The sequence below is a fragment of the Equus caballus genome, chromosome 15 (genome assembly GCF_041296265.1).
Source record: "Equus caballus isolate H_3958 breed thoroughbred chromosome 15, TB-T2T, whole genome shotgun sequence".
In the NCBI taxonomy this organism is placed as follows: Eukaryota; Metazoa; Chordata; class Mammalia; order Perissodactyla; family Equidae; genus Equus; species Equus caballus.
The window spans coordinates 52,470,201-52,496,298 of NC_091698.1; the positions used below are offsets into that span (position 1 = coordinate 52,470,201).

Sequence of the window (26,098 nt, forward strand, 5' to 3'; positions counted from 1 at the left end):
GACTTAACTTTATGAGGTATGTGGCAAAACCACTCACTTTTTGCAAGAGCCCTGCCAGGGTTGAATAGGAGCCCAGAAGTGGCTGGATGCGACCCACACCACTGCCAGCTCTGCCCCAGCTCTGCCCACCTGAACAGCCCTACACTGCCTCAGGGGGGCCAGCTGGCTAAAAGCAGCAGGAAAAAAATTAACTCAGTTACCCGCAGGCCATCCCCCAGAAGAGCTCCATCAGTAAATGCCACTTCAAAACACAAGAAAGGAATAAAGGAACACACAGACCCTAGTAGAAACACTGGATTCATTTTTGAGGACTGCTATGTTTTAAGGCAAATGTCACGCGTACAAAACAGTCAGAGACGAACAGTACTCGAACAGTATCTATGACAACAGGTTAGAAGAGAACAGCGGGGAGACATCTTCAGACAATGAGAAAGCGGGATTTTCGCCAGCCGGGTCTGATTCCTCTCGTGGACTGAAAAATGAGAAAAGCAGCACCTTCTTCCTCCCAGGGGAAGGGGTGTGCTCATCATTGGGATTGTATACGGAAGGGCCCTGCTCCAGGCCATGCACTCTCCTCACTGCATTTCCAGGTCCAAGAAAGAGGCTGTGCAGTCACTGGGTCTCATTGTCCAGCTCTAATTTCCACATTTTGTGAAATTCATCTTTAGAAACAGGAACTCCAGGATGCCCAAGCCACACAACTTCCAGTTAGTTCACCTCTGGCCACATTCAAACTTGCTTGGATTGGAGCCAAACAACATACATACACACATAAATATGTATGCGTATACGTGTACATATAGAGCCATATATATGTGGAAGAAGGACAGATGAGATGCACTGAAACCTGAAAAACAGTGAATGTTCATTCGCAGTTTGGAATCAAATAAGGTGATTGTTTCCCCTTTGAAAACAGAAAGGTTATCAGCAACAAGCTGTGGCCGGAGGGTGAGTTTCCAGGGAGGCACCTCTCGACTCAGTCCCTCGTCATTCCTGGCTTCACAGGAGGTGGGAGTGGCTCAGCTGGTTTTGAGTTGGAGGGAGTTGGGCCTTCCCACCAGGCCGGGCCAGCTCTGTGCCCTTGGCTCTTCCCCACCCCTTCTGCTCAGGCACACGCCCCTCATTTTAATATGAGGGCGCTCAACTGTCTCTGTCCTGTCCGCCCATCCTCAGCACAAGGGGACACACATCGCAGTGGTGTGTTCCCTTCCTATAGGGCCCGGGTGACAGCAACACCACAGCAACAGGGAAAACAAGGGAATGAACGAGGCTGAAAGTGTGGGAGCTTTAATGGCCTGTTGTGGGGTGACAGACACACTACCTAGGTCTGGGAGTCACGGAAGTCAGGTACCGGGAAGCGTGGAAGGCGGGGTAGTGAACTCACGGACACTTGAAGGACATCCGGGAGAGGCAGCGCTGATGCTGTCACAGAACTACGGGGAGAACGAGTGGCGTGATAACACTGCTAATGCACACGGAGGAGGCCCTGCTCATCAAAGCTGTTCTGCCCAGGAGAACGAGGCCTCCAGGAGAAAGGTACCACTGGTACCGAATCAGAAGAGCAGAGGGGTGTCAGCACTCGCTATCCAAGAAGGGAGACGGTCGTTCTCATGGACCCACTCAGTTCGCCTCACCAAATCCCTCTGAGGTAGGTAAGAGGCAGGTGACACCAACCCATTTTACACACGGGGTAAAGTGAGGCCCCAGGACTCGCTGCAGGTCACACCGCGGAACAGCTGTCTTGTGCCTTTTCGGTCTTCCCTGTCCCTGGCAATGCTGGTCTTCTCTACAACACCCCCTCACCTAGATTCAAACCAAGTCCACGGAAATCAGCCCAAGCCAGGGGATCTGGGGATGGGGGCACCCCATTCCAATGAGTGGGTGGGTTTGTGTTTTATTTTTTAAATTTTTTGCTGCAACACAGCTTTGTAGGCAGGGTCTAGTTGAACTAAAATAATAGATTGATAAACCAACAAGGGTCCTGAACACGCCGACCACATCACACCCCCCAAGAGGAGAAGGCCTCTCTCTGGCCTGTTGCCAAATCAGAGTGGCTGGGGATAAAGCCACAGTGCTGTCAGAGGCCCGGGTCACGGAAGCAGAAAACTTCCCCAGGGCTGGGAGGAGAGTGGGGACAATGGTGTGTGTGCATCCTGTCATCCTGTCTTGATTAGGGTGCTTCCTTTCCCTCTGCAGGCTGCGTTCCCCCCTCCTGTCTTTTACCTCCGAATTTACATTATTTACTCAATGACACTGACCAGAGACCCTAGCAGTGCTAACACCACCTGGAATATTTCTAACCTGACAACGCGCAGCACATACATCCAGCCCACCACCGGCCATCGGTGACCCAGAAGCCAGCCACACCCAGCACACACTGAACACCTCAGTCCCAGCTCAGCGAAGTCCAGCCAAGGCTAAGAATTTGGGAACTTTTCCAACTACTTCGGCTCACAAGGCAATGTGACAGATGACTGCAAACCCCTAGGTCTGCCGGGGAAGCACCCAGCGCAGAGCTGACTGGGTGCGACGAGGCGTACACCAGCATCTTCCCAAACTTTAACCACCAGGTCCCGGTGAGACTGTTATTTCCAGAGCCTGGTAGCCCGAGGGCATGTTTCCAAACAGAGCCCGGGTGCACACACGGTGGCACCTGGACATGGATCAGGCCAAACATCAGTGTCCTGGTCCTCGGCAACCAGTTCCCGCTGGGAAGCCCAGTGCCTGTGTGAGAAGTAATCCTCAAACTGGTGACGGGGCCAAAGCATTGCTGGGAGGCTAAAAGTCAGAGAGGGCGTGCCAGTGTCCCGCGGCTGCACTAACAGGGCGGGGCACCACTGCGGGCAGGCCAGCCCGACGCCCGGCCCCATCACAGAACCGACTCCTTTGATTCCAGTTCTGGGGCGCTGGCTGCAGGGGCAGCGGGCTTCTGGTGGGTCACCAGAGGCGACGTCTCCTCCTCCGACTTGCAGTTGGGGATGGCTTCCACTTTCACCTCACTCAGTTCCTGCGCCCCTTTCTTCATGGCTTTCTGATTCAGGTGGTGGAGAATGCCCGCACCCAGGGCGTCCCCTTCCACATTCACCACGGTGGTGGTGCGGTCCCTGGGAGAAAAGAAAAAGGCAAGTAGAAATACCATATGATCCACCTATCCCACTACTGGGTATTTATCCAAAGAACGTAAAATCAACAATTCAAAGGATTTATGTGCCCCTATGTTCATCGCAGCGTTATTCACAATAGCCAAGACATGGAAGCAACCTAAGTGCCCATCAAGAGATGAATGGATAAAGAAGATGCGGCATATATACACAATGGAATACTACTCAGCCATAAAAAAGGACAAAATCGTACCATTTGTGACAACATGGATGGACCTTGAGGGTATTATGCTAAGTGAAATAAGCCAGACAGAGAAAGACAAACACCATATGATTTCACTCATATGTGGAAGATAAACAAACACAGGGATAAGGAGAATAGATTGGTGGTTACCAGAGAAGGGGGCCAGGGGAGGGAGAAAGGGGTAAAGGGGCAGATACGTATGGTGATGGATAAAAACTGGACTGTTAGTGGTGAGCACAATGCAGTCTATACAGAAACTGATATATAATAATGTATACCTGAAATTTACAAGATGTTATAAGCCAATATGATTTTAATAAAATAATTTTTTTTTAAAAAGGAAAAAGGCAGGCATTACAGCTGATGCTGCCTGCAGCAACCATGGGGGCGGCCCAGTCACAGCAGGCTGAACAGCCACTGGAGAAGCTGTGACCCTGAGGGGGCCCTGCTGATTCCTGGAGAGCATGCTACTGAGGGCATAAGGCCTCATTTTACTCTAAATTGATTTTCTTTAAATACGTTTATTCTTATGAAAGTAACAGACCTTCACTGTAGAAAACTTAGAAAAAAGGGAAATATGAAGAAGAAAACAAAAGTGCCCCCCCAATACTCCACCGCTCTGAGCGGTCAGTACCCATTTTTTGACCTGTTTCCCTGCAGTTACTTTCTATGTGTGTATCCTATGTGGGATAGGCCCGTCATATAAAAGTCGCAGATGACTGGGATAATAACAGATACAGTTTTGCGTCCAGCTTGTGCCCCACTCACTCTCACACTGTGGGAGCTTCCCCTCTTTTTCTCACTGTGACACTGCATCTCTACTGAATATTAATCTTCATGTGAATCCACGGCTGTTGGCAAACACCGTCTCACAACAAATAGCACTGTCCTTTCCAGAAGCTTGTCTTCCCATAGATTAGCCCAATAGCCACCCTCCGTCCCCGGGGCTCAGAGGAAGTATTGTGCCCATTTTGAAGAGAGGGGAAAATGTGCAGTTGCCTGAGGGCACGGAGAAGCTGAGGGCTGCGGCATCACAGGCCACAGGGTGGCGAGGGCTCGTGTGACCTCACATCTCCACCGGGCAGCCCGCTGGTGCCCTATTGCCCTATTCCTGCCTCAGCACCTCTCAGAGGCCTGCCTTCCCCATGCGGAGGAGGCTGCTGGCGGAGGAAGGAGACAGGGCCTCTGGTCCTGTCTAACTCACCAGCTCCGGGACTGAGTTCCCTCTGATGAGTTGTCTCGACAATGCTGGACATTTCACCTTCATTGCTCTGAGTTGCCATAAAGATTCTGAGAAACCCCTTCAAGTTTCTAGGGCTTAAAAAAAAGGTTGGGGCCAGCCTGGTTAGTGCAGTGGTTAAGCCCGTGGGCTCCACTTCAGCAGCCCAGGGCTCACGGGGTCGGATCCCAGGCGTGGCCCTACACACTGCTCATCACGCTATACTACGGTCGTGTCCCAAGTACAAAATGGAGGAAGATTGGCACAGATGTTAGCTCAGGACCAATCTTCCTTACCAAAAAAAAGAAAAAAAGGTTGGAAACCACCTTTTCCAATCACAGTGGGCAGAGCTATGAGCCCAGTGCCAGGCTCCAGTATTTAGGTCAACCCGTGCATGGCTCTGACTAGCCTGGCCAGGAGTGTCTTTCTTCACTAATATTTACTGAATGTTTTACCACATGCCCAGAACTCTTCTATGTGCTGTGCATGTGCTAACTCATTTAACCTCCACCACAACTCTGGTGTAGGTTCAATTATTCTTCCCATTTCACAGAGGAGCAGACCAAAGCCCAGAACAGCTCCTATCGCACAACTAGTAAATGGAAAATGTCTTGCGTGTGGGCTCCCTCACCAGGGAGGGAGCATGTTTTAAGTTTCTCTGCATGCCCCAGGCCCAGCAGAGTGCCAAGCTCCTAGGGAACTCAATACAGACTTTCTTTTATTCGGTGCCCTTAGGACTTGCTACTTACACAATCCAGTCCACAGCCAGGATCAGAGAGAGGTCATGAGTGGGCAGCCCAATGGCCTCCAGGATAATGGCGATAGTGAGAACTCCTCCAGCTGGCACGCCTGCTGCTCCAACACTAGATGCTGTGGCCGTCACTCTAGGGGATGGCAAAGCAGGGTGAGCAATTAACACAGAGCACGCAGTGGGCACAGAGAAATGCAGAACATGGCAACCACTGCATGAAACTGAAAACCACACAACCCTAGATTCTGCTAGCTGAGCCCTAGAGAAATGATTCACTCTCTTCAAGCAATGAATTCATGCTGTCCTCACTTTACAAATGAGACACCGGAGTTATGGCGAGATTGGTGTTCATGAGGTTTTTCAAAGGAAATCACGAGAAAAACCTCAAGTTTTGACCCAAACCTACAGGTGAAGGAAAGAATAATGAACCTACAGAATCGTGAAAATCTGTCCTGCTTTCAGCTCTATGTTGTTGAGCTGGGCAATGAACACCGCGGCCACACACTGGAAGATGGCTGCTCCATCCATGTTCACGGTGGCCCCGATGGGAAGAATGAACCTGCTGATCCTCTTGTCTACGCCATTGTTTTCTTCAATGCACTTCATCATAGAAGGAAGGGTTGCTGAGCTAGAAATGGAAAAACAGCCCACCATGAGAACAGGCCCTCCCAGCCAGGCTAACATAGTACTCAGCTCCGACCCAGGAACACAGCAATTAGCACCATCCTAGTTTTTGGCTTTCTCTCCTTGAAATAAGGGAAAAATCCAAAATGTTTCCAAGTTTCTGTTACAACAAGGGGTTCTGTCAACTCCCAAAGTATTCAGAATCTGATTGCCTAGATTTACCTGTTGTGTTATTTACCTGGATACACCTGTTCCAAATTTCTCCGGAACCACACATTGCCTTGTGGTGTAAAATGTTCTCAAGAGAACAAATAACTATTTACTTTTTATGTGCATCTCCTCTCTTGAATGGTTTTTTTTTCCCCAAAAAAGTAAAAGGCAAACTATGATTCTCTTTTTTTCCTTTGAGGCCAAGAAGCAGAAATGGCTCTGAGAGTTTGGAAAGAGTAACCGTGTCGATGTTCCGTGGAGAAGACCTGCTCTCTTCAGCTGCCTCTGCAGGCTCTGAGGAGGATGGCTGGCGCAGCTCAGAAGTAGGTTCATATCTGCCCAAGCCAGAGAAACTTACCTCCCTAATTCTTTTCACCACCACTACTCCATCATACAAACAGCCATTCAGGATGGGAGGAAACATGCAGTAGAGAGGCAAAAACTAAATGTGTGAATGAAACAATGTGCTGCCATCCTTTGAAAGTTTTCTTTAACATATTGGGAAAGCCCAACCTTTTTTCGAAGGGATTTCCAATAATGACAAGGTGTATCTTTTGTGCTAAATTAGATAATCCCACAATACTGTGGACTCCTAGAGAGCTGAGCACACATCCCTCATGATGGTGATGATGGTGTCTTGGTCTTATTTTCTAATTCATGCATCCATAGGGAGAATTGGGCAGGTGTCATTCTAGAAACTTCTCTGCGATGCATTTTGAGTTAAATGGTTGCCTTCTTTTACTCAGGCAAAGGTCTTACTCATTAGAGTGAGGGCCCATATCTGGGTGAAATAACAATTTGATTGACTTTCAGGGAGAAGGAGGGAGAAGGGAATGAGGCAATCCCTCATTCTGACAATCCCAGAAACCCACCTCCATAAGAGCATTGGGGCTGGTAATACAAAAAAATCAGTTGAGACCAGCTTAGAGAGTTTTCAAGGGATTAAAACACGTCAAGATGCTAGCTGTGCATCCACCTCTGGCCTTACCTGTTTCCACCTTAATATGGCTCAGAGCAGCCAAGGGCACCCAGAACCCACTCACCTGGAGCAAGTGGCAAATGCTGTTGCAAACGGTGCAAGGAGACCCAGGAGGAACCTGAAGGGGTTTTTTCGTGTAAAAACAAAATAAATAAGTGGTAGAACAATTCCTCCATGAATGAAATGGCCCAATATAGATGTGAAGATGTATTTCCCAAGGCTGGTCACCAGCACGACGATGTCCTTCATTTCCACTATCTTGCTTCCAACGAGGAACATGATGCCCACAGGTACATACCTAGAGCACGAGCAAGGGCATTTGTCAGTAAGAGAGGTGCGACGATGGGGCTGGGAGATGCAGGCCCTTCCAGATACAGAACACAGGGACTTTCAACTAGGCGGTCTTCATCTCTCCCTAGGATGACCCTGAGGAATAGAAAAGGATGGGCCCATTTGACAGGCCATGAAACTGAGTAAAATTAACATGATGAATCACCCTGGCTAACGGAGTCAGGACCGGAACCCAGACTTCTTGCCCCTCGGATATATTATGTTCTTAACACATGGATGCTACCAACCCCATAGGCTCCTCCCAAGTGGAAAGGCAAGGAGCTCTTAAGGATCAAAGCCTGAGACTGTGAGCCTGACCTTCCGCTTTGCTCAGGTCTGTTCCGAGAATTTAGAAACACAAGAGACTAACACCTATTTCGCAGAATCGCTGTGATATAAAATTGAACCAAAGCTGGGACTGCTGTGAAGTTTTAAGTTCTTTGTAGTTTGGAAAACACGATTCCGTGGGAAAAAGTCATTAACAATGACCCTCCGGGAACCCTCCTGGAGCGTGAGGGTTTTTTTAATGGCAGGAAGGGAAGGAATGAACCATGGGAGGTACAAGAACAAAAGTCTGTTGTTTTGAATTTCATATAAATTGAGGAAGAATTTTGCAACCGTTGACTTCATTTGTAAATTTTAATTATATAAATGATAATGTCACATAGTTCAAATTTCAAAGGGTACAAAAGGGTGAAGAGTGTGAAGTCTCCCGCCACCGCTTTGCCCCCAAGCACCCAGTTTCTCCCCTGGAGATAGCCAATGTCACTGGTTTATTGAGTTTTCTTTCCAGAGATATTCGAAGCAGTATTATTAATTTTAAATCCCACAGCAATGCATGAATACATTCTTCTTTCAAATACACAGAAACCTCATTTGTTTTAACTGTGGTAAAATATGCATAACATAAAATTTACCATTTTCACTATTTTTAAGTGTACAGTTTAGTGGCATTGAGTACATTCACATTATTGTGCAGCCATCCCCACTATCCATCTCCAGAACTTTTCATCCCCCCCACCCATTAAACAGTAAACCCTGTTCCCCGCTCCTCCTGTCCTGGTAACCTCTATTCTACTTTCTGTCTCCATGAATTTGCCTACTCTAGGCACCTCCTATAAGTGGAATCATACAATACTTGTCCTTTTGTGGCTGGTTTATTTCACTTAGCATAATGTCTTTAAGGTTCATCCATGTTGTAGCGTGTGTCAGAATTTCACTCCTTAAGGTTGAATAATATTCCATTGTATGTTTATACCACTTTTTGTTTATCCATTCACCTGTCAATGGACATTTGGGATGTTTCCGCCTTTACCTCATTCTTTTTAAATATTAGCCTCAGAACTGAAATACTATGGATTATTTTGCCATTGCCCTGCCGATGGACATTTACATTGTCCCCAGGTTTTCATCATTGCAAACAACACTGCAAACAGGTCTCTTTGTGCCCACATGCCTATGTTCTTGAGGTGGAGACACCGAGAAGTGGAACTGCTGAGTTATGGGGTGTGCATATTTCAAATTTCAGTAGATACTGACAAACTGTTCTCCAAAGTGGCTGTTCCAATTCACATTCCCGCCAGCTGTCTAGGAGAATAATCCTTTCCTGCACCACTGGTTCTCATCCATGGATGCTTTTGCCCCCAGGGACATTTGGCAATGTCTGCAGACACATTTGGTTGTCACAATTTTGGGGAGGGGGTGCTGCTGGCATCTAGGGGTGGAGGCAGGGATTATGCTAATAAACATCCTACGGTACACAAGACCGCTCAACAGAGAATGATCCAGCCCAAAACGTCAACAGTGTTGCTGGTGAGAAACCCTGTCCTCACCTTATCGATGCCTGATAAAACCAAACTTTTCATTTCCCTGATTTCTAACAAGTTGGGCAGCCCTTAAAATCTTTACCTGTCATTCAGATTTCCTCTTCTATGAAATGCCTGCTCACATACTTTGCCCATTTTCTAATTGTTTATTCAGTCTTTTTTCTTTTTCAATAATCAGAATGCTTTATATTAGTGCTTCTCAAACTCTCTTTGGTGAGAGACCAGTTTATTTCTATGCAGCCAGTCATGGACCAATATTCTTATGAAAGACAATAAAAATAAAATATTAGAAAAATGATCATGTGCTTGAATGTTGCAGCAATATGAAATTGCTATAAAAGTTTCTAAACACTATTCTCAACTTCCCTATAAATCTCACTGCAGACAGATAAACAGATTGTGAACTGGTACCTGTCCCTTGGATAGGAATGCTTCCAGGTCGTGTGTGTGTGTATATACACACGTACTATCTGTAAACAGATATCAATTTTTTTCAACAAGTGTCTTGTCTTTAATTTTGTTCAAGGTAGCTTTTACATGCAAACATTTTCTATTTTGATGTAGTCAAATTCAGCAGCTTTTTATGGCTTTTACTTCTCATATTTTGTTTAGGAAGACTCCTTACTCCTAGATTTTCTTCTACTACTTTTAGAGGACTCTCTTCTTTCGTCCTTCCTTCCCCTCTGGATAGTTTAATGCACGGAACAGAGGCACGCTTGTTCGAGTACAAAGGGTCTCTGGTTGCTTTTGCCCTACGGTGGCAGAGCTGTAGTCGCGATAGAGACCATGTGGCCTGCACTTTGCTGACCGTGTGCTTAATCCATCGAGAAGTTATTTCTGCAAATAGTGCAGGGTGGGCAGGGGCTTTGACATCAGAGGAGGTCATCAGAGGAGGAACGAAAGCAGAAAGAGCTACTACTGAAGACCCCACCCACACCTGGTTGAGATCCTTTCTCCATTTAAGGCATTTTAAACCTCAGACACACTTTCCAGGCCACAGATCTCCCGCTGCAGTTGGAGCCTCAGCAGGGCCTGCCTTACCGAATACCTGCTTATGTAACTAGTACATCCCATTGAAGGAAGGACTGCAGATTGGTTTCCAGACTGAAAACGAACGTCTTAACATAGGAACATCACTCTCTCGCAAAGGGTTTCTTTTAATCCAAACTTTGGGAGGATTTCAGACTAAAAAAATAAGCCAGGAAAAGAACTTGACATGTGAGGAAAACACTTTTCCCTTTCTGAAAATATTTTTCTCCCGAGAACAACAGTCATAAGAAGCACAATGTTTGCAAGGGTAGAGTGTCAGATTCTGGAATTTGGGGTTGAGCAAGATAAACACCACCAGTGGGGGCTCAGGATGTGCTTCCCACTCAATTCTAAACTTTCCCACCAAATTCCAGGCTTCTCTCCTAAAATCAGTCCCCAGCGCCATCTGAGAGAGAGAAGTTGTGGGATATTTAAGGCTTGACAATAAGGAAAATGCTTTGTGCATGAAAGGATAGTTTCTCAACAACGAATGGGCAGAAGCTAAAACCCACAGAAGTTTGGCTTCAGTAAAACAGCAGGATGAAGCTTATGAGGCATTGGAACTGGAATTGGTATGATTTCTGAGAAGTTACTTTGAGGGATATGGTCAAATTTTTACTTTTTAGCCAGAAACCAATCTAATGGGTTTTATTAAACAATAACCCCATTCATTGATATTACGTAATGAAACATTTTTGTAAAAAAAGACCATTCTGGTTAATATATGCATGAGGTGAAGATGGATTAGTCTTCCATGCTGTGAAATACTACAGTAAGCGGCCCCTTTGAAGCTTGAAGGTTTAAGATAAATGAGCCTTATTTTATTCAGCACAGAGCAAACATGGAACTCATTGCCCCACAAGATGATATGGGCATCCCATAAAATATGAGATGATGGCGGGAACTCATAAACAAACAACCAATGATAGAACCCTAAGGGGTCACTGTGGGTGCTGAGGAAGTCAGTGATTCTCTGAGGTCCTGGACAAGAGGAGAAATCATCTCCACTTCCATCACCTGCTGTACCAAGATGGCCCATGATGCCTCAACCACATGCAGAGCACTGAGCCAGGTGGCCCCACAGAGTTAATCTAGAAGAGCAGAGTCGGGTTCTTTTTTGGATGGCAGGAGAAATGAGAGGGAGAGTAGGCAGTGGGGCGACACTCACCACATGATCCATGACACCAGCACCATTGTTGCCTCGTTGAGGGCATTGAAGAAACGGATGAGCTCCTCTCCTTCAGAGCCGAGTTTCTTTAGGGCCACTCCTAATACCAGAGCGAAAAGGACCAATCCCAAAATGTTCATCCCTTCAATCTCAGTGCCAACGGGGATCTGTAGGATCAGCGGGGACAGTGGGTCTAAGTTTCAGCAGATGAGTGAAAATTAAACATGCATTTGCTTGGTCCGAAACGCTGACTGAAACGCTATGCCAGAATGAGAAAAGGTTCATGTTTTCTTTAACCTTCAGCAATTTCACAAACTGAGGAGTAGGAAACTCAAAGGGAGAAGGAGTCCGAGGAACTTCTCCTTCAACCAAAGAAAGGCTGGTAGAACTCAGAGCCCCTCAGCCCTGGGGAGTTGTATATGGGGCGGGGGAAGCACAAAGTACCTCCTTCTTCCCATGACAGCTCTGTGGCTGGAATGAATAATCCTTGAAGTCCCTGGTCCCTTCCACCTCTATCATGAAGCCTGGGACCTAGCCCAGTGTCTGGCAAATAATACATACTCAAAAAAATACGTGGAATGAATGACAGCTATAGTGAGTTAAGCCCATAAGACAAGTTCCACGTGTAGAGGTAGGTAAAGTCATCTGTTAATTATATTTCAGGATAGCAGAATGGGTGTTATAAAATATTTTTTGAAGAAAGGGGATGTTAGTTCCAATTCAATGAAATGGATTCACTAAAGATTCCAACGCTCCAGACACTGGCCTTTGGCCAAGCTGGTAAACAGCCAAAGGAGCAAACCTAACCTGTGTGCCTCAAATAGTTCATTCTAACCCCAAAGTTTCCAGCCCTGCTGAGAAAAAGATGCATTGTGGATGCTCCTTCAGTGAAGAAACATTATCTGCTTTCTAAGTGTTTGTCACAAGTGATCTTACAAAGAGCTTTACCTTTTCACGGGTTACGTTTCCAGAGCTCGTGTTGTGGGTCACCTCTATATAATCGGTTGCATACTGTGAGCAAGAGAAAGAAAAATCCACTGTCAGTTCACGGGTGAAGACCGAACCAGAGGAACGGAGAGCACTGCAGGCCTCCGGCTACTCCTCATCATCCATTCCAAGGGTTCCGGGCACTCCTCACGTGGTTGGCCTGACAAGGCCTAGGAGAACTGCAGAAAAGCTACTTAAGACCACGACAGCATGCACTCCAAGAGGCCTCTGGGTTATTTAGGGACCCAAGAAAACAAGGAACATTTCCTCCGTCCCTCAGATAACGGTTTGGAGGAGAAGGTCTGCACAATTACACGCTCATAGTTTGATGCGATCTGGAGAACGCCTGTATTAATTCCATAAAGACAAAGTCCACTTTTCAATGTGTCATTTTATTTTCATTCATTTATTTGTGCTCCACCTTGTTCCAGAACTTATTTGAGCCTGACTGCTTTTCACCATCTGTTTCTAATCTGCCTGAGCCGCCGCTCTACAAAGCACAGGATGTGAGGCAAGGCGGCGTCTTCTGGCTGAGACTTCTGGGAGATTCACTTGGCAGAAGTGAACCGTCTCTGCAAACTTTGGTCCGACGGTTGACTTCACATACTCCTGCACGAGGCACACAGGTGACTCCCTGTGGCAGGATGCTCTATCGAGTGGAATCTGTTATAAAACCCCCTTCCTGACCTCTTTTAAGGACATCTGGCTTCTGAACTATCTGTGGGAGCCCCTTAGGGGGCACAGACCTGGAGGCTGCTTTCTGCCTGCCTTGGAGGAGCTCTGGGCTCTCCCGGCTTCGATTTACCAAGCTTTCAGATGGCTGAGCTGCTCAGATGTCCTGTAATCAGGGGTGGCAGGGGAAACAAACCCCATCCTACACTTTCTGTCACAGGCACTGAAAGCCCCACACACCTTTTACTTTTCTCCTACCTCATATTATATACACAAGGCACAGCTGGGCTGATATGCAGATTTTTTTTAAAAAGACTGTGAGGAGAAACAGGCAAGTCTTCACTTGAAAAAGGCAATCAGATTAGTCCATCTAATATAGACCTTTATATTCCTTCTCTGTGCAAAGCATGGCACAGGGACATGACTTGCAGCACTGCTAAAATGAGGGACAAACTAGAAACAGCCTGAATGCCCAGCACCAAGGGGCTGAGGGAGTAAACTGACGGTCTGCTCGCACAGTGGAACATAGCCAACGACACGTGTGGAAGGACATTTACCGGCCTGGGAAAACGTTCACAATATATTGTCTTAGAAAAGAGCAGGCTGGGGCCGGCCCCGTGGCTGAGTGGTTAAGTTTGCGCACTCCGCTTCGGCAGACCAGGGTTTCACCAGTTCGGATTCTGGGTGCGGACATGGCACCATTCATCAGGCCATGCTGGGGCGGCGTCCCACATGCCACAACCAGAAGGGCCCACAAAAAAAAATATACAACTATGTACCGGGGGACTTTGGGGAGAAAAAGGAAAAATAAAATCTTTAAAAAAAAAAAGAAAAGAGCAGGTGACAAAACAATGTGTGCAGTGTGTGTACATACTAACAATATGTGTAGTATAATTATTTTTAAAACGTGTGTGTGCATGCATAGAAAAAACATATCTGAAGGGTGTATACCAAAATGTTAATGGGTAGCTCTAGGTAGTGATTATGGGTGATTCTTATTTTCTTCCACTTTTTTGCACTTTTTCATTTTTTTACAATGAGGATATATTACCTTTATAATCAGAAAAAATATGTGTATTTTTTAAAAAGTTCTAAAATACTTAACAGATTCCTGAAATGTGATTTGAAGGTATTTCTCAGGTGATGTGAAAAGATGTTGGAACCAGTGGGATATTTTAGAAAAATTTGGGGATTTTTTTTGTTTAGTGTTGTTTTGTTTTGTTTGTTTTCACTCCAGGGGCCCATCTATAAAACTTCAGGCCAATGTTGCCAAGCTTTGTTAATGATACTGTCGCTCCTTCTTCCACCCTACCTAACTCTACAGCAGTCATTTACACATCTTCCTCCCCCGTCAGTTTCACATTTTTAGCAAAGCATCAGGCCTTACCGTACGAAAAGCTGCAACCACAAGATTTGAAGGAAACAGGTTTCTGTTGGAAAAGAAAGCATTTCATCAGTATTATTAAAATTCAGTGCTCGAAGTGCCCACTTTAAGACGCCCATCCTGACAGCCTAACACGGAGTTCCCTCTCTCTCCACTTCAGCAGTTACTGGGTCTTCTGCTTGATCCAAGCCCCGAACTATGCCTCGGCCACTGGGCCACAATAGATCCTTGGAATGCACCAATTTTTATCTTCCTCTCCCTCATGGTACTCGTGGATATTTAGGCTTAACTGGGTCCATCCAGACCAGAATAACTGCATCACTTCCCTTTCCCCAAGAGGGTAAGCCCCACTGCAGTGGTTTTCAGGGGGGAGTGGTGCTGCCCACAGTGAAATGCAAGGGAGTGTTCTTGTCGCAATAAGTGGGGGGCATTCCTGAAACTGGCGGAGTGTGTGTAGGGGGAAGCGCCAGGGCCCAGCCACTTGTTCTGCTGAGTGTAGCCTAGTCCAGTACAATAAAAGGTCTCAAGTTCCTCATGCTTTCAAATGTATTATATGACATGTCTGTAGATGCAAGCCTTATTTATAATTACCTGAGCCTAAACTAGCTCCAAAACAAGGTATTTTTTGCACAACTTGAACACACACTGAATTTTCTGGGAGTGCAACTCCTGTGTAAAATGTGGGATAATTATTTTTTGTTTTGTTCAGAGTGTTTCCAAATGTGCATCTTCCAAATTTTCTGAATTGTTCATCTTTCTGGAAAATCACATCACCAATGGCAAATTGCAGGATCTGGGTCCTCAGTTGCAAACACCAGCATCAAGTATCTGTCTGCATTTATAGCTTTTTATTTTATATTTTATTTATAGCTTTTTATAGCTATAAATTTATAGCTGCATTTATAGCTGTCTCATTAATGGTGACTCTAAATTCAGAATTAAGCACCTAACCACTTTCTTTTACATATTGAAACACATTATTTTTTATTATAAATTACTCTTCTCTTGTCTTTGATATTACAGTTAAGACAGATGTTTTGAGATTACGTGTGTAGGTAAATTCTACCTACATTTGAATTGAAATACCTGGATTTCATTTCAAGATGAAGGATATTATAAAATACTTGCTACAAAAGCAGGATAATAGAGCTGATCAAGTTAAGCTCTATTTTGAAGCTAAAATCTATTCATGTAAACAGTTTTTACTGAAGGCCTTCTTTGGGTCAGGCTCTGTGCAGGATGCCGGCCTTGATATATAAGAAAATCCCACTGACAGTCCATTTTGTTCTACTCACTTCCTATGAGAATAAATCTAGAGAGTAAAAGACTCTGGACCCTCCTTTACAATTTGTGCCAAACTTATCCGCGAATTCTTACTTTGTGGTTGAGTTGTTCACCTAGCACTAGCATCTCTAGGCAACTATTTGCAGTGCATTTGGTTTCAGAGGTAGGCAGTTCTGACTGCAACCCAGCTTGGCAAGCAGAGGCTAAGATGGACTGCCAGTAGTCACACCTTTGTGTAATACCCTCCCTTGAGTGTGGGTGGGGCCTATGACTTGCTTCTAACCAACAAAATACAGTAAGGGTCATGGGATGTCACTTTCATGATTTGGTTACATAAAACTGTGGCTTCCATCTTGCCAGAAAACGCTCTTTATTCCTGCTGAGCTTGCATGTTTGATGTTGGAAAGGCCCATGTGGCAAGAAACTGAGGGTGGCCAGTGGCCAACAGCCAACTAGGAAGTGAAGCTCCCAGTCTAAACTTCAAGGAACTGAATTCTGCCAACAACCATGTGACCTCAGGTGAATCCTTCCCTAGTTAAGCCTTTAGATGAGACCTCAGCCATGGCCAACACCTTGATTGCAGCTTTGTAAGAGACTGAAGCAGAAGACCCATGCCAGGATTCTTGACTCCACTGATACAGTGAGATAATTAATGTGTGTGATTTTAAGCTGCTAAATTGTTGGTAACTTGTTAGACAGCAATAGGTAACTAATACAACAGCCAACAGGGTTAATGAGATGCAGAAATGACTTCATTAGTACAATTAGGGTGCTTCCACAAGACAGCCAGCATCTAGAGACTGCAACACAGCATTTCCCAAACTTACTTGTCTATGACCAGAATTGCTTAGAACATACTTAGAGAATACCAGGAAGTACACATCTGCATTTAAGCAGACAAAACGTGATTGTGAGTTGAATTAACCACTGCAAAATGGTGATCAGAAATTCCATTCCTATCACAAACATATTTACTTAAATAAAAAAAAGGCAGAAACAGACTAGCAATTTGCATTGGCTATTCTTTAACATATAAATGAATAGCAACTTACATTTGCCTATTATTTTCACTATAAAGCACCTTTCTTACACATTTCAATCTTGGGGCGTAGGTTTGGTATCTCATTTCCATTTGCTATACTAGTTAGAAGCAGAAACAGGTCAGGAGACAGGTTTCCCTGTCCACCACATCACAACTGTCAGTAGTTCCCAGACTGAGCTGGCCACGGGGTTCTCCCCCTAAGACGGCAGGGAAGTTAAGGAAAGAGCTGGGTTAGAAGCCCTCCATCTTCCCCATAGGGAACAATTTCTCCTGCAAATACCCTGCATCCTTCAGGGATCAGCCATTTCCTCAAGGGGTGCGAGCACAGCCTTTCCCACAGCCTTGAAATGCAGTCTCTTCCAAAGAGCATACACTATTCGTTTAAGCCCTTCTATCTGGCCTGCCTGGTCTCTTTAGCATAAACAATAACCCAATACCTTCTCACCCAGAATGGACCCTGACCCTAACCCAGAACTTGTAAACCAAACAGCCACTGACACATCCACCTGTTTTCAGACAGTCTACAGTATCTAATCTACAAAACCCAACATGAACAGAGGGCTACAGACAACACTAGAGGCAAAACAGCCACGCCTGCCAAAAAAATCAAGTTCCTAAGAAGAACACGATGTATGCTGGCAGTTTCTTAAAGTTAAACATACACTTACCATATGACCCCGCAATTCCATTCCTAGATATTTACCCGAGAAATGAAAATACATGTTTGCAAAAAGGACCTATATGTAAAACAGCATTCTTCATAATAGCTCAAAACTCAAATGGCCATCAACAGATGAATGAACAAACAGATTCTGATAAATCCATACCATGGAATCCTATCTGGCAATAAAAAGGAACCAGCTACTGATAAACACAATGTGGATAATCTCAGCCACATCGTGCTGAGCAAAAGAAGCCAGACAAGTACACGCTGAATGATTCCATTGATGTGAAAGGCTAGAAAAAGCAAAACTAATCTATAGTGATAGAAAGCAGAATTTTCTCTCCAAAACTGCCTGGGGCCAGGGGTGGAGAGCGGGGACTGCCGAGAAGGGTCACGGACGACAGAAATGTTCAGAGTCTGGATTGTGGTGGTGGTTAAATGAGTTATCTATTTGTCAAAACTCATTGAGCTGTACACCTAAAATGGGTGCATTTTATTGTACGTAAATCATACCTTAAAATTGCTTAAAAAGTTAAAAAAGATGCAGTGATTTCATAACCCCTCCCAAAAAACCACATTCAAAGGGATGACTGAACTTTACTTCAGCTCTCAGATATTTATTCCTGGGAAGGAATCGTCTGGGGGCAGGGAGCTGAAGCTCGTGCATCCACAAAATCCTACTCCTTTCCCTTGGTCCCTCTGGTTGCCACAGACAGCCTAGGAGCAGGAGCAGTCCCCTCCTGTGCGCACCAACGGCCAAGGAGCGGAGGCTGTGGGAGTAAAGCAAAAGATTTCTCTGCACTCTTCCTCGATCCGATCGTACCTTTGGTGTCATATCAAGAAGGCACTGCCCTACCCAAGGTCCCCTAGGTTTTCTCCAGCCTTATGTTCTGGGAGTTTTAGTTTTGCACTTTACACTTAGGTCTATGATCCATTTTGAGTTAATTTTTGTGAAGGAGGAAATGTCTGTGTCTCGATTCATTTTTTTGCATGTGGACGTCCAGCTGTTCCAGCACCATTTGTTGAAAAGATTATCTTCGCTCCATTGTGTTGCTTTTGCTCCTTTGTCAAAGATCAGTTGACTGTATTTACATGAGTCTACTTCCGGGCTCTCTATTCTGTTCCATTGATCTATTTGCCTATTCTTTCGTCAATACTACAGTCTTGATTACTGTAGCTCTGTGGTAAGTCTCATAGTCGGGCAGGGTCAGTCCTCTGACTCTGCTCTCTCTGCCCTCTTCCTACCCCTCGCTCCTGTGGCTTTTAAACACAGATACCGCCATGAACTCTGGCTTTTTCTTGCTCCTAAGCTCTCCTGCATGCAGGATCAGCTGCTCGTCATGTTTTGCTCCCCAGAGCTCTGTCTTTGGGCACTTTTCCCAAATCCTCACATTCACACAGTAACTTTGTGGGCTTTCAAAGTGAGGAAAACTTGGGCTGGAAGGGATTTTAGCAGTGATCAAGTTCAACTCCCTCATTTTGCCCATGGTAACACCAAGGCCCAGAGACGTTGAGTTGATACATCTCCCACTCATGCTCCATCTAGGCCAACACTGTCCAATAGAACTTTCTATATTTGTGCTGTCCAATATGGTAGCCACATGACTACTGAGCACTTGAAATAGGCTAGTCCTACCGAGGATCTGAATTTTTAGTTTTATTTACATGTAAACTAGTTAAATTTCAATAGCCACTTGTGGCTAGTGTCTACTATACTGGACAGTGCAAATCTGGAGTTTTGAGATCCAGAGTCTGGAAATCAGAAGGACCAATGGTCTTCTCATGGTTACCTCTGCACAGCACCAATTTCACTGGGTGTTAGGGTGCTTCTAACCGCTGCGCTCTGTATCTTATTCAAATCCTCAAATATTTCTTTGCTCTGTTATTTGATCCTGAGAAATTTACTTGAATTACATAATACCAGATATACATTAGACCAAAGTTTCTCAAACATTAGTAGGCCATGAAATCAAGTTATTGGCTCTAACCAGCACTTTATAAAAGATGTCAAACATTAGACAGAACAGAAAATATCAGCATGTATCACATTTAAAATGCTGTTTTGTGGAACTTGTATTTCAGGTTGTGTATGTGGGGATGCCATAATCTAAAATGTATTTCTTATCGTGAGTCTAAGTCAAAGACATCTGCAAATGCCAGGACCATACTGCTAAATCCAGAGACCCACACGGAGAGAGAATGGACAAGGCTTTCCAGTGCTCTAGGAATCTTTGGGCACATTACTTAAAACAAACAGAAAAGCTGGTAGGAGCTGAGGCCGAGCTGCTGAAGGCAGAAGTTCTGTTAGTGGGGCTGTACAGACTCATGCAGTTCACACAATGGAAACTTCAAAAATGGTCCTTCTTTACACATCTGGTACTGCTTCTTCTGATCCTGTTGTCAAGGGTGGTATGCATTTTCCTGTTCTATATGAGAAGAATGTAAAACAATTTACTTTTGCTTATGTATATTTTTGTTCCAGAAGTATTTCCTTTTATTTAAGTTCAAAAATTCTTTACCAAATTGATGAAAATTTCAAAGACTCTTCAGAACAGGATATGGCACACCTGATAAATATTTATTATCCCGAGTGCTTATTGTTGTAGAGCAGTTGACAGGGATGTGCCCTTTCGGATATCGGCACTCCCTTCAAGGCTGGGAGCAGAGGAAGGGCAGAGGGGGTGGGCTCACGCTATGGTGACAGTAGGGGTTGGGGAGTAACCCGCCCTCTTTTTAAGGCCCACATCCAGTTTTAGATCCCTGCCGGAAAAGCTAATATTGGGCCCCCGTGGTAGGGGACCTTTTAGGAGCACTCATTCTCTGTATCAAGTAGCCCTCAGCTGTCCCTGAGAGCCTGCGACACAGAACATTAGCAAGACACTCAAATATAAATTCATTTAATCCTCTTAACAAGTGTAAGTAGCAGATACTATTATTAACCTCATTTTACAGATAAGGAAACTGAGGCACAGAGAGGCTTAATGACTTGTCCATTCAGCTGTAAGTGGTAGGGCTGGATTCACACCCAGGTAGTCACCTTCAGTGTCTGCTCTTAGTAACTACCATGCTGCCTCTCTGGGTTTATGCTCTTTTCAGTCTCTGAACTACTCAGGTATTCTCCTGGGTGGTAGAAGAAATAGCATCGTGTTAAAGACTTTTTTTTAATTGCAAGCTGACATTTTTTCCCTTTAGTGACTAGTTAGGCTGAGAAACTTCCATTAATTTGGGTCCTTGTCAGATCTGCTAAGAGTCTTCATCTTGCCTACAGAAGAGTAGTCCTAGGCATAGCTCAAACCACCTGCCATGGCCAATATTTAGAAGAAATGATTCACTATTCTCTCTGACTGCAATCTAGGCGCTGACATCAGATCTCCGTCTCCAATAGGTTTCCTGGCATGGATTAAAGAAATGTGTTCTTTGCAGCTTGAGAGGCATCACATTCATGCCAGTCCTTGGGGAGGAAAGTAAGCCCCTGCGTCTCCCTCAGTGAAGGGAAAGGCACTGTCCACTGTTGAGAAAATGAGCACAAGAAAAAACAATAAAGCCTAAAAAACTGGGCAACAAGCAAAATCTCAACTGTGTTTACCAGGCACATGGTAGCACCCTGCCACCCTCTGCAAAAGACAGTGGCCCAAGGCCATTCTTCTGGCTGCTGGTGTCCAGAGTCCTGGCTGAGGAGCTGACCCTACCTGCTTCCTTTGCAAATAAGCCTCTGGGTTTCCATTGAAAACTACAAATTTCAGCATCCAGAGGAATGTTAGAAGCCAGTTGCCTCAATCCTTTACATTTACAGCTGAAGAAAACTGAGGTCAACTTTGGAGACCATGAACATGTAAGGCAGGAAAAAAAGAAACCGGAATGGCAGCGAGGATATGTGCGGATTTCTGCCCCATTTCAGAATGGGAGGCTCTTCTGTGTTTAGTTTGAGCTTTTCTCCATTTTCCAAACTTCCCATAGTTTGATTCCATTAGTCCAAAACTTAGTCACCATTCACTTCTTTTTCTCCAGGCTCCATGTGGTTCCCAATATACCTAAAGAGACACTAGCTTCAAGTCATCCTGGGTTCCCCTAAACATTCCTTTTCTTCCCATTTACTCTCATTTATTTCAGATTATGAAAAGAGAGTCATTCCCATTAGCTCATGTGAACTGGAAAAACACAATCACTCTGTGGTATCGTTCCATTTATAATAAGAGCAAGCATATACTGGGCCAGTCCTGTTCTAAGAGCTTTACAGACAGCACTCATTTAACCCTCAAAACCATCCTGTGAGGTAGCTGTTCTCATGACCCCATTATAAAGATGAGGAGGCCAAGGCACAGAAAGCTACGGACACGCCCTAGGACCCACAATCAGTAAGCATTGTTGCAGACCCATAAGTTCCACAAGGATTGGGTTCCTGACAATCTGTGTCTGTCTCTTTGGTGCCCAAACCATTTCCTTTTGGATGAAAAATCACAGCTCAATCACTAGGGGCACACCCAGCTCTGAGAGTCCTGTACTGTTTCAGGTCCCCAGGCAGCGAGTCCAGGCTGCCCAGGGGGAGACTGTCTGTGACTTTCCTACCTGCCGGTTGACATCCGCCATCATTCCTCAGCAATAAAGGGCCTGCTCCTAGCGCCAGTGCCTCATACCCACTCCCCAGTCTACTATGTCATTTCTAATCCATCGTGTGTTGGGAAATCACATCACTTGGCAATGTCATTCTGAATTTTCTAAAAGGCATAATGAATATCTATTAGCTTCATTTCTTTCTGACTTGTAGTTTCATCTTGAAAAAATAAATTAGAAATGATGGCAAAGAAACCCCACGGGAGTTCTGGGGCACTCTGCCACCAGGAAAGATCACGGACTTTAGCAAAGCTTTGGTGGTAGCTACACTAAATCACCAGAGACTTCTCCCACCCCTTGCAGGTGTTTAAGTTCTGGGCAGTGACCAGGTGAGAGCCTGCTGGAGAACTGAGGTATTTACTGGCAGAATCTCATTTCATTCAAGTGCCCAGAGGCAGAAAGCATTGCACCCTGCCTTTGCGAAAGAACATGCCCAGAGTCATAAAAATGGCATCCACGGGGTTTCTTTGAAGGAAGCAACTTTAAAATTTTTATCCAGAGACTCTCCAGACCTAAGAAGCATTTCCACGAGCCTCAGGACTGTTTCCTCACACAAGCTGCTCCACGCGAAAGCCTGCAGCTGCACACGCCCGTGCTTTCCTTCACGGAAGGGGCTCAGCTCCTCTGCTGAGAGGAAGGAGCTGAGAGGAAGGAGCATCTGGCTGATGCAATCATACCCTCACCTGGTTCCTCCTTGGGCCTAGAGCAAACATTTCTGAGACCGTCAGACTAGCCCAGCAGCACAGTGTCATTACCATGGCATGTTGACTTGGGGACGAGGGGAGTGGGAGAAAGAGAGCCCTGAACTTTCTAATCCCCCTTTTGATAAACCACTCTGTGACCTTGAGCAAATGGCCTAGTCTCTCCATGTCTCAGTTTCCTCAGTCATAAAATAGGATCACACCCCCTGCCCTACCTTTATCCATGAGCTGCTGGATTAAATGAGGTTGGCCATTGGAAGCATGAAATGCTAGCTATTCCCAACAAGCCACGACAAAGGTTCTCTTAGTCCCTTCCTGTATCTGCAGCCCAAGTCACTGAAAAGGCTGCACCTACACTGACTGCTAAGCCACGAGGCTGGGTCACCACTCACTTCAGAAGCAGGACTGAAGAGGCTTGGATCCAAAACTAGAAAACCATGATCAGGAAATAAGATGTCTCTTCTGGGACTGGTGGTAATAAGGTACCCCCTCCCCTCAGCCCCTACCCCCTGTTGTTGGGCCATTGCCCCTCTCTTGGGGATAAAAGAATGCTACTGAGCCTCCTTATGGGGCACCACCAGCAGGTCAGAGCGGGGCATCCACACTCCCTTCTCTGGACCACTGACCCCTGCAAAAAGGAATCCTTTAACCCCATAATCAACTTCCTTCCCGGGGAGAGCTGACTGACACACTGAAGGTAATAAGTCTAAGGCACTCTCAACCTCAGCAGACTTTGTTTTCAGCACCCACCTAAAAGTGAGTCCCCAAACTTTAAGGACCTCTAAAGACTCTAAATATCTAGCTGCCAGATGCTAAACAAACTCTGTGATCTCATCCAAGTCCTAATAGGCCGCCTCCACCTGCCTTCTTGGTGAGAACATTTCGGTCCCCCTCATCAGAGATTTTTTTTCAATGTAGTTTTAGATGAACACTCTCTCTCTTAAGTGGCAGACAGTCATCACATTTTCCAGAGGGAGAAATGGAAATAGCAGGAAGTCAAGTCATTTTGCCCAGGATTTGCTGTTTTTCAACAGCCTCAGGAATGAGGAGCTTTGCCTCAGTGACTCAAGACAAAATCTACCTCCAAGGCCCCGAACCCAGAATTATCGGAAACCTAGAGGGAGAGCCAGCTGAGCCCCTCACTCGGCTGAACCTGGCCAGGTCAGAGAATGCCTCCAGGTTGCAGTTTTCCCATCTACGAACTCCGGGCTAATGGAGAAACCAAGAAAGGCCCGGACAGAGGCTTTAAATGATCCACAGAAACTACACTGCATTTCAAGGGATGCAATGCAATTTCTAAGAAGGCCAAAAAATAGGCAAAGCTAAGTGAAGATGCTTCTCTCCCCTCCCCTCCAGAACTCACACCTTCCCACAAATAAAGCCCCTTGAAACTCACAATCCTCTAAAGTGGTCCTGACTATGGGGTGAGCAGCAACCTGCCCCAAGCGTAGAAGAGAGGCATGTTTTTGGGCAATGGGCCCCACGCGGCTAACCCCAGTCTTGTTATCCTCACATCCACTGACAACTCTTCAAAAAATTGCCAGCTTCCTCCCAGTCAGAGGGCTGAAATAGAGGCGGCCATCGATTACAGACGAGGGCGACCCAACAGGCAAAATTTAACCGATGCTCCCAGAAGCTTTCCGGCACTGCGGGGAGAAAATGAGGCGAACCTATCAGGGGCGTGGAGTAACGTTTTTACCGGTGTAGGCGGCCAGAGAGTATAAGGAATAAAGCACAGGTGAGCCGGCTGCATCTTCCCTAACACACATTCCGACCTAACGGTAAGACTGGCTCTTGCTAAAAGATGCAGGCCTGCTCCTTGAGATTGTCAGGTGCGCCCTGGCTGATGTTTGCAAAGGTGTGGTCAGCATGCAGACTCCAGACGTTATTTCTATATTTAAAAAAATGTTAAAGGCCACCAGCAGCCAATTAAGAATTAACTCCTAGGAATATATGAGGGTATGTGTGTATGTATGAACTGGAGCGCATCAGAGAGCGGTGTCTCCCACTGCGCAAACGCCAAGGTGGGGGACCGTTACCTGGCCAAGTCGAGGAAAGAGTCCACTGTCTCTTTGGGGACCGGAGGAGGCCCCGACACCTCCAGGCCCAGGTCGCTGGACTGAAGGGTCTGCGCGCCAGACCCAGGCTTGATGATGAACGCCAAAGCGACGGCGAGCGCTGAGGCGCCCAGCGTGGTGAGGCCGAAGTAGGCGATGGCGATGCCGCCCAGGCGCCCGAGGGAGCTGGCGTCAAGAGAGGCGGCGCCCGACACCAGGCTGCAGACCACCAGCGGCAGGATGATCATGCGCAGCATGCGGAGCAGCATCTCGCCAGGGAAGGCCAGGTAGGTGACCTGCGTGCGGCTTAACTCGAGCCCGCGCAGCGCCGCGCCCAGGCCTGCGCCCGCCACCACCCCAGACACGGTGAGCAGCACCAGCGCCTGGCGCCGCAGGAAGCGGGCGCAGCGCCGCTCGCGTCCCGCAGCGGCCCCGGCCGCGGCAGGCCCCGCGGCAGGCCCCGCCTGAGCGCTGTCTAGGTAGCCGTTGGTCTCGCTGCTCTTCTCCATGGCGCTGGCCGCGGCTCCGAGCTGGAGGAGGCGGGGGACTTGGGCTCTGAGGAAAGACGGGGCTCTCAATGAATGGATCAGGCGGAGCTGGCGAGGCTCGCTAGCTGTGCCCCGCGGGTTCTGGGAGCCGGCCCGTGGGGGACTCCCGGCCTGGACACAGAAGCAGGTGCGGAGAGAGCCAGGAGAGACGCGGGAGAGCGGGCTGGAGCCCCGGCCTGAGCGGATCGTGCCGCGTCCAGCCGTCCCACGGCAGCCCCACGCTGCAGATGATGCAACGCGGGAGCGGCGAGCCGGGACGCAAAGGCGAGGAAGGAGGGAGTAGAGAGCGGCCTGAGCGTGACGCCTTCACACCCACCGCCCCGCCCCGCCCCCGCCCCTGCAGCCAATCAGCGCCCGGAAGCAGCCGCCACGCGCCCCTCCCCAACCCCCGCCCCGCCCCTCGCCCCGCCCCGCCCCCCCGCCCCGCCCCTAGCTGCCTGTGCGTGGACGGGGGTCGACTGGGCCGGCACGCTGTCCCAGGCCTTTGGGGCGCCTGCAGAGCCCGCCAATGCCGGCACCCACCCCTCCTCCTGGCCCGGGTGATGAGGGCCGGCTCCCGGCGACCGCAAGGAGGCGCGGCCTGAGCGACTGCCTGTGCTCGTTGGCACCTGCCGGGGCCGCTCGGGCCGGCCGGGGTCTGGGCCCTCGGAGTTAGAGGGCCCAGGAG

General features: G+C 46.9%; 1 protein-coding gene across 1 annotated transcript; it reads right to left on the minus strand.

Moving 5' to 3' along the window:
- Positions 1-281: 281 nt before the first annotated feature.
- SLC1A4 (solute carrier family 1 member 4) lies at positions 282-26,098 on the minus strand. Its single transcript, XM_014730921.3, has 9 exons — positions 25,954-26,098; positions 24,866-25,438; positions 14,528-14,570; positions 12,430-12,492; positions 11,482-11,648; positions 7,193-7,426; positions 5,749-5,943; positions 5,314-5,448; positions 282-3,104 (listed from the first exon to the last, which is right to left on the minus strand). Exons 2-9 carry the CDS (start codon positions 25,390-25,392, stop codon positions 2,870-2,872), a joined length of 1,599 nt encoding a protein of 532 aa, XP_014586407.2. The 5' UTR covers positions 25,393-25,438; positions 25,954-26,098; the 3' UTR covers positions 282-2,869.